The sequence below is a fragment of the Lissotriton helveticus genome, chromosome 7, assembly GCF_964261635.1.
Source record: "Lissotriton helveticus chromosome 7, aLisHel1.1, whole genome shotgun sequence".
NCBI lineage: Eukaryota > Metazoa > Chordata > Amphibia > Caudata > Salamandridae > Lissotriton > Lissotriton helveticus.
Window position 1 is genome coordinate 66381739 of NC_136068.1, and position 12601 is coordinate 66394339.

The following is a 12601-nucleotide window of genomic DNA, read 5'->3' on the forward strand; positions in this document are numbered from 1 at the left end:
TTCTGTTTCATGTACCACGAACATGCATCAGAATCTGATTACACACTGTGTAGTTGTTTATGTCATGTTTTCTGCATGTTGTTGGAAAATGCCAATAAAAAGAAATAAAAAATAAAATAAAAAAGAGGGGACACAGCTTTCATATTCCTTACCTCAAACAATCAATCAGTCAGGTACTTGTATAGTGCAACTACTCACCTGTAAGGGCCTCAAGGCGCTGTGGGGGGGGGGGACTGGAATTACCTGTGATGTCTATGGAGTTTAAGCACATTTAGTATGTTGTAAAGACTTTTCTGACTCTAAAAATGGGTATAGTACATACCTAGAAGCCACTTTACGGTTGCAAACCCTGCAAATTTGCAAATTGTTGTGTTTGCAACCGCAAATGGCCTCAGTTCCTTAAATTCCTTATCCAAGCTCCACATCAAGACACTCACCTTCCTCTAGTGGCACTAACTTGTGGTAAACTAGGAAAGGATTGTATCGGTTTGCTCTAGCAGTATACCTCTTTCTGATTCTCCCCTCTCTTGTTCCTCCAGTTCTGCCAAAGTTTGAAGTCACCTTCGTGGGACCCTCCTTTATCTTCGCCATGGATACATCTGTCAGGTTTCGAGTATGTGGGAGGTATGGAAAAATAGAGAAAGTATGTGAGTAGCCTGGAACGCAGGTGGTGCACCATGGGTGGGAAGCTCAAGCAACCTATTTGTACATTTTGGCCACTACATCATTCTCTGACCTCCCTTCAAAAACCTGATCTCAACTTGCAATTCCACATGTTTAGGGTCAGCCTGTGGGAAAAAATATGCCAAGGCCTCAAAATCAAAGGGGCCCACCTTTACGAACTGGATAGTAAAAATAAAGCGGCTCACCTTTATAAATCGAGCAAGTCTTGACTTTTGCAGAGGCAGCTCCTCAGCTAAGGCGGAGGAGCCTTGCCCTATTGCTTTTCAGCACTGAAAAAAGGAAAAATAAAATGATAATAACACAATATTATTATCATTTGATTTTTCCCTGCTAAAGCCCGTTTTGTGGCGGGGCTTGGCTGTCGGGGAAGCAATCTTTACAACGCACTACCATTACAACAAAACTTTTACAACGCAAGATCCATTACAACGCATACCATCACAAGGCATGTCATTACAACGCATACCATTACATTGCATACCATCACAACGCATGTCATTACAACGCAGTCATTACAACGCATACCATTACAACGCATACCATTACAACGTATACCATCACAACGCATAGCACCCTTACACTATCCAAAACTTACCCTACTGTTGCACCCCCTGGAGTTAGAATAGTAATTTTTACCCCTACACCAGTGGTTCTCAAACTGTGCGCCGCGGCACCCCTGTGCGCCATTAGGACTAGCAAGGGGCGCCGCGGACTTCTTTGCAATGAGAGCAATTAAAAAATAGTGAGTCTTTTGATGCCCTCCCTGTCAGCTCCCCTTTTGTATCGCTTTGTTCGCCCTAAGTGTGGCAGGGTATATTGAGACGTGAGTCCCTTGTTTACTTGGCCACTGGATTCAAGATAGCTTGTGCTTGTTTCCGGTCCATGGAAGACATGGCTTGGCAGTTCGGGCCGGACTGTTCCCATGAGGCACAGGGTCAGACTGATTTGCATATGGCCATGTCTGAACTGGGGTGGCTGAGTGAACTAAAGAATGGTGATGGATTAAACCCAGATCAGTTGACGGGGGTGAGTGTTTGATTTGTTCAAACGCTCCGTCCATCATCCCCTTTTGTATCGATTACAGAAGAAAGCAGCAGTGAATATTAGGCGGCTGCTCGGCTCAGAGCTTTAAAATGCAGGCTGCAACACTTGGGTTTGGCACTTGCTGGCCTCGCTGCACATGCCCGACACCGCTGCTCTCCCTTTGAGCGCTGCTAATATTTACTGATTACTCTGACTACTGGACTCAGATGTCCACCGCCCCTCACACTTGTGGTGGGCCCTTCCCCAGTGTCTTAGCGCATGGGAGGAAGGAAGCCTTTATTATTCAGAGTTTGACTGCACTATTTCTACTACCCACACTGGTTTACATCAGATGTGGGCAGTTCATTTTAGAGCCTTACCATTTTTTATTAATCAACATGTACAGAGGGGGATCCGAAAGTCTTTTGTTCTGCTTATATGAGAATTTGGACCAAGAGGCCTCTGGAGTGTTTCTGGGGAGGGTTGACCACCTCATAAAATGCGGGACGAATCCTGGTTATTTGGAACTGCTAGGGATGGTTTAAAATTAGTTTTTTGTAAGTCGCAAGAGTTAGATTCTTTGGGGCATATTTACATGTTCTGGCACATCTCTGCAAATCAGCAGGGATGCGCCAGAACAGATGCGTCATGCACTCCCCTCCTTCCGCCACCGCAGGCACCATGGTGCAAGGAAGGAAAGATGCGTGACGCATCTTGTGGCGTATGGGCGGCGCATTACAGGAGTCGCGTAGCAAGTGCGACGCAACTCCTGCAATGCACAGGGGCCACCCATACTCAACGTGGTACGTCACTCCTTACGCCTGCTTCAAGCAGGTGTAAGGATTTAATGCAGCAGCGTCTTAAAACTGACTCAGTGAAATCTTGTAGATTTCACTGCGTCAGTTTTACGGGGCTTTCCAGCGAGGGAACGCCCACCCTGCGACAGAACACCCACATGAAGCCTGACGCAGGTTTCATGTGGCGCAGGGCTTTACAACGTGACGCATCTGCCTAGATGCGTCACGTTGTAAATGAGTTGCAGCGTGGCACATTGTTTACGCTGCGTCACAAAAGTGACGCAACGGCGGCGTAAAAGTGTCGCAAGGGGCTTGTAAATCTGCCCCTTTCTACTTACTGGCATAATAAGAAACACTTGCATGCAGGGTAGGCTGCACACTCTGTGGGTCTAATCATGGCATCATAAATGCCACCATTTCAGAACAGTAACGTGAAGGTTTTTAATCGGGGGAATGCGTTTTCCCCAGTGACTTCTATTTGATGCCGAGGTAACTTTAGGCGGAGACAGCGAAAATAAAGCCATTTTTGGCTTCAAACCTGGGAGTCTTCCACCTGAATCGGGTCAGTTGGCATGTATGTGGCAGTTACAACTTCGAATCTGTGACTCATAGTTGGTTTTTCTTAAACCGGTTTAGCGTGACCCCCTTCAGATAAGTGTTGAAACTCTTCCTTATTTTACCATGGAAGCAGAGGTCTGCGCATGTTCCAGGTTTTGTAAAGTGAGATTGTGTTTGCTGAAAAGTCCATCTTTCTCACGCCATGTGCCATACCCCTGCGTTGTCAGTATGCCTTTAATTTTGTTACAAATATGATTATAATACCTTCATAGGATTTATCCCAATTCATTTCAGGGAGGAAACTGGAAGTACTCCCGAGGTACAAATGACATGATGGGGAGCCGCGGCCAACTGCCAGTTAGGACAAGGGACGAAAAAATTTGGGAACCACTGCCCTACACTATCCAACACTTACCCTACTGTTGCACCCCCTGGAGTTAGAATAGTAATTGTTACCCCTACACTATCCAACACTTACCCTACTGTTGCACCCCCTGGAGTTAGAATAGTAATTGTTACCCCTACACAATCCAACACCTTCCCTACTGTTGCACCCCCTGGAGTTAGAATAGTAATTTTTTACCCCTAGACTATCAAATACTTACCATACATGCAATGTAGTGGTATGCGTTGTAATGGTATGTGTTGTAAAGGTAGTATGCGTTTTAATGGAATGCGTTGTAATGGTAGTTTTTAGAAAATTCGTTGTAATGGTATGCGTTGTAATGGAATGCGTTTTAAAGGATTTTGCGTTGTAAAAAATACATTGTAATGGTATGCGTTGTAAAAGTATGCGTTGTAACGTCATACATCCTGGCTGTCGTCACAGCCAATATTGGGAGGAGTGGTGAGTGCACTTAGGTGCGCATGACGGCTTGGCCGGCCGTCTTGCGTCACACACCTGGGTGGAGAACATGCATAGGCTCTCAGTCCCTGTCTAAGTGCCGACCCACAGCGCTCAGACCAATCACAATGCTGCTGTCAGGCTGGTGACAACAGCGTCGTGATTGGTTAGGGGAGTCTGGGAGACTTGTGTACTTCGGGTTCAAAGAAGGAGAGGATGAAGGAGAGGCGGCGGCCAACCAGCCTGCTGGCCAGCAAATAAGCAATCTTTTTTTTTTTTTAAACGTCCCCTCCCATCCTCACCACTACTGCCCGGGAGCAGCCGCCACTCTTTTTAAGACACTTTGCCAGGGGTTTTCTCTGAGATGTGGGATGCTACATGTATTTGTGCTTCCTGTGGCCATTGTGTGTAGTAATATTCCAGAAATGTTCCTTCCCACCAAAAAGAAACAAACATTGACACATCCCTGCTCTGGTCCATCCTCTGCATCCGATGTGAAAACACCATCCACAGCCTGCACTGTTCTGCCTGTCCCTGCTGCCTAGACTTTAGTTAAATATATTTATAACACCACCCACAATACCAGCCCACCGCACCACAAAAATCAACCCCTGTACCGACCAGTCAGACTGACCCATCTCGCACTGCCAGATTGCCCTACATGTCAGTCCGACCCTGCACATATTTGACTGAAAACCAACACCAGGACAATTTCCATACTATGTTTCACCCAATCTCCAACTAATAGACTTCTTAAAAGAAGCTTCATTGGCTCAGTAATTTGATGTTCCCATTTCCTTTACTCAATGCCTTTGTGATAGTTCCCCCAATACACTTGGAACTTGCATTTCATAACACTACACTGAAGTCACTGTTTTTATATCTGTCATATGCGTTCTTATTGCTATTCTCACTGTACTTGGATGACTTTTTGCTGTGCCGAATGTGGACACCACACCTATGGAGGCAAGCAGGAGCCGAAGTGTGTTCATGGGAAGGGAGCAGGTTGGTGCAAGCTATGTGTAAGCAGGGGTATTGTTAGGAGAATCTGGAACTGATGCTTCAGTTGTATTCTTGAGGGAGTTTAAATGGTAAAAATACAGGGGCATATTATCAGAATGGGCGTTACCTTATCGCCGCTTTTATCGGCAGGAAACTGCAGATAAAGCGGCGATAATGTGCTTGATAATATGCTCTATGAATTCCAATCGAAGCCCATGTTAGATGTCTTCACATCTAACATGGGCTTCGATTGGAATTCATAGAGCATATTATCAAGCACATTATCGCCAGTTTCCTGCCGATAAAAGCGGCGATAATGTAACGCCCGATCTTGATAATATGCCCCACAATTGTGTGTGATCGAAATAGGTGAGTAAAGGCTGAGAACGGATGATCATACCTTCTCGTTGGACTCGATTAGAGGCTGGTGTTGCGTGCATGAAGGATTGACGTGTGGGCTATATATGTATGTTGCTGATGTGCCGGACAATCAAAATTCTGCTCTTATTGGAGAGACCTCAGTACCCAACAAGCAAAGTACTCCAGTTAGGAAGCATATGACTGCACTGGGAAAGAGCACCACCGTAGTCGGCAGGATTCAAACGTGCACGGGGACACCCCATTGGATTTTAAATCCGTCGCTCTGAGATAGTAAGGTGTTTTGTACCTGCCATCGTCATAGGAGAGTGCTGCTGAACGAAATGAAATAAGACTTACAGCCAGATTCATCAAACTAAAATCGTCTCGCAAAGGGCCAGATTCTGAGAGCCTGGCCCTTTGCAAGCGCTATTTTTGCCTTTGGGATTTATGACCCCAAATGCAAAAATCGCAATTCTAGAAATCGCTAAATTGTGATTAATTGCATTTAAGGAATCTCAATTTGAGATTCCTTAAATGCAATTCATGAACCATTTTAAAATTGCGAATTCGCAATCTGGGGCCGCTATTTACAGCGAAGTCTAACTACGTGGTAAATAGCAAAAACTTTGAAAAATGCACTAAAGTGCATTTTTCAAAGTTTCATGATGCGCACACACATGCCCTAAGGGCATGTGTGTGCGCAACATATGTGCACACATCAATTTCAGGGGGTGCAACAAGGTGTCCTTTGGACACCCCTGCACCCTTGAAATCGCAATCTCAATTTGCGAATTGCTAATTGCGATTAGCAAATTGAGATTGTCTTCCCATTCATTCCTATGGGGCTCTAGGCCCATAGGAATGAATGGAGAGATATTCCTTAATTGCGACTCGCAATTAAGGAATTATTAGAAATGGCTATTTTTAAGTGATTTCTTGATGAATAGCATTTTGCTATTCCTTAATAGCAAATCGGTATTTTTCGCTATTAAGGAATAGCAAAATGTGTTCTTGATGAATCTGGGGGTTAGCAACATGAGCACCTGGTCCAGTCTAAGGTGTCAGTGCCCGGTGCAAAAAGTGTTTCTGTTTAATGTTCTGCAGAACAGTGGTTGAAGGAAAGGCATCATGGAGGTTAAATGCCTACAGCAGAGGTAGAGCGTCACTTACAGAATCTTTCTGGAGGCATGCAAGTGATGCTCAGGGTAAATGAATATCGTTCATCTTAGTTTACCCTTGTTGTATTTCCCCATTTCGCCATCCACACCTCACCGTAGCACAGAATGGGACAGTAGCAAAAGGATGACCGGTTCTCAAATGTATAAATATCCCAAAAGCAACAGACTCAATTCCTAGCCTTCAGCAACCCAGAGCCGCCCCCATCACACCAATGACATTTGTAATTTTCTGGACGATTGCGTGTATAGCCCAGATATGTTGCACCCTCTTCAGTAGTTCTCTTCTTGCCTTTCATGACAAGCTCTCTCATGCATCAGTTCATCAGGGCAACAGGATATGTACTGCACCATGTGATGTTATGTTATCGTGTCTTGTAGAGCGTGACAGCTGCCCCAGCAAAGGGGCGTCCCGGCACTAGTACTGGAAAGACTGACAAAGCAAAGACACAGACAAGGACTAAGATGCAGGGTAGATATAGGTCTTAATGGCCTTTCTGAATGCTAAATATTTATCAAGCAAGTAGTGAATGCATAGACATGCGTGTACATCCCTGCGTGAGGCACTCCGGGGTGGGTCAAAGAATTGATTCCAAAGTTCTTAGAATAATACTTTTATTCTTTAATAATTGTCATGAGAAGTTTCTTGGTGATATTAACATCATATCAGCAAAGTTCAAAGTTGAATCAACACATTGATGGTTACATGAGAACTCCGATGCATTTCGGGCGGGAAGCCCTTTGTCAAGGAGAGCTGAAAAGAAGAGACGAGCCTGCGTCAGGGTGAGCGAAAAACGGCAAGAATGGTGTGATTACAAAAAAGTGGTATATTACGTGCCGAACAGCAATGGTGAAAAGTAGGGTGCCTAGCAGTAAATATGGGGTGTGACAATTGTTATACCTCTCCAAACGCCACATCAACCAAAAACTCCATGCGAGCACTCTACTTAAGTACCACCGAGCCCTCAGAATCCCCCGCGGGTTACGGATAGCTCTCAAGCCCTCACTTTGTAAAAACTCAAAAACATTCAGAGAAAAATGGAATGGAATCCTGAACAAATGCAGCCTCGACCTGATTCTTTTAATTGTGGAGGAACTCTCTGGTATCCTCAAGGAATTAGAGCAAGAAATCAAAGACATAGACAATGAATTAAAAGACCTACTAACACCGGAAGAACTCACAGCTACCCTTGAAGACATTAAAGCAATTCCAAAACAGGTCCCTGCCATTTTTTTTGTTTGAACTCAATAGTTTAAGGAAGAATCCAGCCAAACCCCTAAGTTTTTTAGTGCCTGTTTTGGGGAAGGGGGTATACCCAGGCTGGTTGGCCACCAGAGATCACTCCACCGACCATGGTCCCTACCTACTAACAGTATCTCTAACTTGTTGGAATCCAGTTGGAGGCAGTTGCTGTTCATCCACTCGGCCACTGCCGCAAGGTCGCCCTGAAACTTAAGGGCATCCTGCTCGGTGTTATTAGAGAGTGCCACCACCAACTGAGTGTCGTCGGCGTAGGAGACCATGGTCAAACCCCTGCTGCTGGCTACTGCCGCTAAAGGTTGAACATAGATATTAAATAACGGGACTAAGGGAGGAGCCCTATGGCACCCCTTGTTTACCTGGATGTTCGTCGGAAGCAAACGGGGGCAGCTACCGTAAATTACCTCTCATGGAGAAATGAACCAAGCCACTCCAGAGCCAAGCCCGTAATTCCAGCCTCCACAAGACGTCTCAGCAGTATATCATGCGACACTGTATCAAACGTGGCGCTCAGATCTAACAGGATCGGCACCGACGTTTGACCCTCATCCATTGCTGACTAGAGATGTTTGGTAACAGCTAGGAGAGCTGACTCCGTGCTGTGGCCTGGCCTGAAGCCATTCTGGGAGGGGTCCAGTATGTTATTAGCGGCCAGAAAATCTGATAGAATGGAGTTCACATAAGCCTCTGTGAACCAGGCCGCCCAGGGAAGCAAGGAAATAGGGCGGTAGTTTTCTGGTTTAGCTGGGCCGAGTGCAGGTTTCTTGAGAAAAGGCATTACTTTAGCCTGTTTTCAGGCCCTGGGCACAGTTGCTGTACTGAGGGACCCATTTATCACCTGAATCAGGAAAGGTAGAATTGTCAACAACACTTTCCTAAATTGGTCTGGTTAAGTGGGTCGATGGGGGATCCTGACTTGATCCTACTGCAGAGAGCTAACAGCTGATCAACCGGGATTGGCAGAAAGATGTCAAGGGTATTAACCTGTTGACAGCAGCGTGCTACCTGCACGTTACTATGTGTGGTCAGGAAGTACCTGTAGATGTCATCCATCTTTTTCACGAAAAAGATGGCTAAGTCCACGCATTGTTTTTAGGCTTAACGGTTGACCCAGCATGATTTGCTGAGATTGCAGACTGGCAAGTATAGCGAATGTGCTCTTAGAGGGATTAGTACTCTTGTGGATTTGGTTGGAGACAAAAACTGCACGTGCATGATATATGGCCCAATGTTACCTTTCGATTGCTGCCCGGTAGATATCTTTAGCAGTCGGACTGAAGTCTCTTCTCCATATCCTCTCTAATCTCTTACAACCCTTACACATATCAGCGAGTTCAATCTTAAACCACAGTCGCATTTTGGTTTTGCGATTGACTGACCATTTCATAGGGATTAATCTGTCTAATGGATGCTCTATCCACTCAGAGAATACCCTGTGTGCCTCGTTAGAATCCTCTGGCAAATTCGGACGAGTAGCCAAGAGGTGAGCATCCAAATGATCCCAGTTCAATTTATACCACAGCCATTTCAAAGAGGTCGACTGATCCTCAGTCAGAACGGGAGTAACACCTCATAGGGACATTGAGACCCAGAAATGGTCCGTCCATCCCATCCTAATCGGTGCATGCATTATGATTTGAGGTATGTTAGCAAAAACTGGGTCTAATAGGTGCCCTGCAATATGGGTTGGCCTGAGACCAGCTGCAACAATTGGCAGGCTGCAAGGTCGGACACGAAACTCCTCATATCAGTGTCCTCAAAGTTCTCTAGATGGAAGTTCAAATTCCACAAAATAGTAAAGTTAGCGGTATTAACTGCTAATGTGCTGACCATATCTACAAGGTCTTCCCTGAAGCCTAGGGAAGGCCCTTGGGGCCGATATATTAGGAGCCCAGACATAGTGTAATTCGGGCTCAAAGTGACCTTAAAGTGGAGACTCTCACAACCGGTAATCATCTGTTTAGTAAAAGAGCATGAGTAACATGATTTAAAAATAATCGCTATACCCCCACCTCCAGTTGCTCTGTTAATCGAAAGAAAGATGTAGCACGCAGGGAGCGCAACGCCAGGTTCAGCAGTCATGGCATCAGAAAGCCATATCTCAGTGAGAAAGAGAACATCTGGGGAGGCCTCCTCTAACAGGTCCAAAACATCAGCATGATGTTTAGCTAAAGAATGACAGTTGAGGCTAAATGTGCTAGTGTGCTTTCTGGATCTGAGAAGATGGCCGCAAGATGGTGGTGTGAGTGTAGCTTGAAATCCACATTGTAACAGCTAAAAGGGCCCTCAATACCGAGTCTGCAGACTTGCCCGCAATCACTCCCCAACTTCCTAACTCGCCACAGATCCTCCCATGTGTAAGTTACCTTATCCTTATCAAAACCGGCAGCATGTCTGGCGTCAAACTGGCGCGGACTGGCGCAGACAGGTGCAGACGGGCTTGCCTTTGCCACGCCGCAGGAGCTTCCACTGCGTGGCGGCACCATAGGTATGTTTTTATGCTGTCAGTAAGCTCTGCCCAAAAGAAAGACTAGTCCGCCCCTTCCCAAATGGCCCCACACAGTTTGTGCCACCGGAACAGAAGACTGAGACACCACGAGCTCCCTCCACACAAACAGCACAGGCTGCGGTGGACCAGGGAGGAGAGCGACTTGAGGTAGGTACGTTTTAAAAATGTGACCGCAACACTGCACATTAGGTTAAAAGTGCAATAAAACACGCAAAGATAAGAACAGAGATAAACATGAAACGCCACTTGCAATACCGCTGACACTGACTGAATCAATATCGAGTGTCGGCTTCCATTCACATTGCTCCTTTCTATATGTAGCTCTAAGGAATCTTCTGCTGGAGGCAATACCATGTCTTGGTCCAGGAAGTCTATAGAATCAGTTCTGTAGTTGATGATTGCTTAGAAGTTGATACTGCCATCACAAAGGAGACCAATGGCGTATGGCCCTTCCAGATTGTTAGGATCCTGCTGCAAAGGGCAGAGTCAGAAGTATCCTCCACAATTGGTATTGGTATGGTTGTGTATGATTACCCAAAGGGGTCTATTATGATGGCGGGCGGCCATCGCCCTGGGAAATGGGACCGCCCACTAAGGCATGGGCAATTAGGATGCGTCCGCCACACTGGCACCCGCCGCAATACAGAAAAGGCATGTGCGCATTTGCATGCACAACATGGCAGGCACCGCACAGTGCCTGCCAGACACCGCCACCGCGCAGTGCCTAGCAGACACCGCCACCATATCAGGCCACTTTTCTGCCCGGTCACCTGTGTGACTGGCGGAAAACCAGCGGAGCGTGTTTCCCCCACCGTACTAATATGGTGGGGGGAATGGCATGCAGGCGGAGGAGAATGTCATGCGAATTGCCACTGCCATGTGGGTGGTAGCGATTCCCTGTTGAAGGGGCTTTGTGGAGAAGTAGCAGCAGAAACAAATACTGGAAGAGTTACCTTGAGTTTTGCTTGGGATTACTTGCAAGTGTTTGTTTTAAAACTGGACTTAGGGATATTGTTGAACACCTTCACACTTGTGCACAAGCAGGGTTAAGCCTTTTTAATATTACTTATATATAGACCAGGATGCAAACTACCAAAAATCGGATCGCAACCCACCAGCGCTATCTATAGTTTTGGAAGCGCTGTCCTACAGCCTTTCAGGACAGCATCTCACACAGACAGTATCTGCCTCTAAAAAAGCTTAGTTCTAAAATCCAGAGACAGTTAGTACTAGGATATTTATTTCTGCTAATTGGGGTACTCAGTATGACTCTCCAGAGAGAGTGTTAAAACAGATTGAGACTTTCAATGGTAATGCAAACACTCCAGGTCCCCACAGAGAGGTTCCTAAAGCAACTTCATTGGTTGACATTTTGTGAACATGGCCAGTTTGTGACTCTGTGTCAAGAGGTCCTACCTGCTGAAGACCCTTCATATTCCCAAAATCTTGAGAAACTTTTCATCTGGTCTAGAAATGGCAGGACAGCCCCCTTGAAACAGGTGCTGTTATCCTAGCTAAATATGGCACCTTCAAGGGACTACAGTTGCTCTCTAGATTCAGGGATTCTATTAGAAGGTCTAGTGCTTCAATTGAGAGAGTTATTTTAGAGCTGCATTTTTTAACAGGGATGTATCAAGCATTAAAACAATTGTTGTACTTCTTCACCTAAACCTCTACACTTTTATCATAATGTAACCTTTGTACAGAACTTCATACTCAAGTAGTTTAACTCGTTTCGTGCGTTCGTCGGCCAACGGCCGTCGCGAGCACTACCTCCGTAGTGCTGCGCGTGTCCGTTGGGCGACGGGGCCCCGCCCACTTCGCTAAAAGGCCGCACTGCGGCGGAGTTAAAAGACTGCTGCATTTGTTAGGTATGGATCGTAATGTGTTGGTTTACAGTATGGCATTGGTGAGCACTTAGTGGGATATTTACAATGAAATGGCACAGCGCGGCGCTGGAAGCAATTTTGCTGTGCCGAGGTGCATCATTTAAAAAATGCAGGGATGTGCCGTATTTACAGGAATATGATGCACCCCTGTGCGCTCTCCTGCACCGGTGCTAAAACATCCGCTGTGCGCCAACGCAGGTGCCTGTGCTCCAGGGATGATTGTGTTTGTGCAAAAGAGACAGCTTCCAGCACAAAAACAATCATTAATGGCGTGTTGCTCCTTCTGTGTGATGCATAATGCAGCACACATAGAAATAGCAAAAAGCAAGGCGAAATAGAAGTATTTCTCCATGTTGCGCCACTTTAATGCCTCCCCCTGAAAGGCATTAATATTTGGTGCTGCCTCAAATTTACCAATCCTTGTAAATGTGGGCCAGTGTCAAAAATCCATGGGTGTTGTGCAGAACACCCACAGCAACACCCATGACCTGCCCCTTTA

At 45.9% G+C, this 12601-nt stretch overlaps 1 protein-coding gene across 14 annotated transcripts in view; it reads left to right on the plus strand.

The window, feature by feature from the left end:
- Positions 1-12601, plus strand: part of LOC144768069 (alpha-2-macroglobulin-like protein 1) — a 618955-nt gene that overhangs the window by 93741 nt on the left and 512613 nt on the right. For all 14 annotated transcript variants that reach the window (XM_078651444.1, XM_078651445.1, XM_078651446.1 and 11 more), the window contains exon 7: positions 540-624. In XM_078651444.1, coding sequence (XP_078507570.1) covers positions 540-624 — 85 coding nt within the window. The remainder of the gene's footprint in view (positions 1-539; positions 625-12601) is intronic.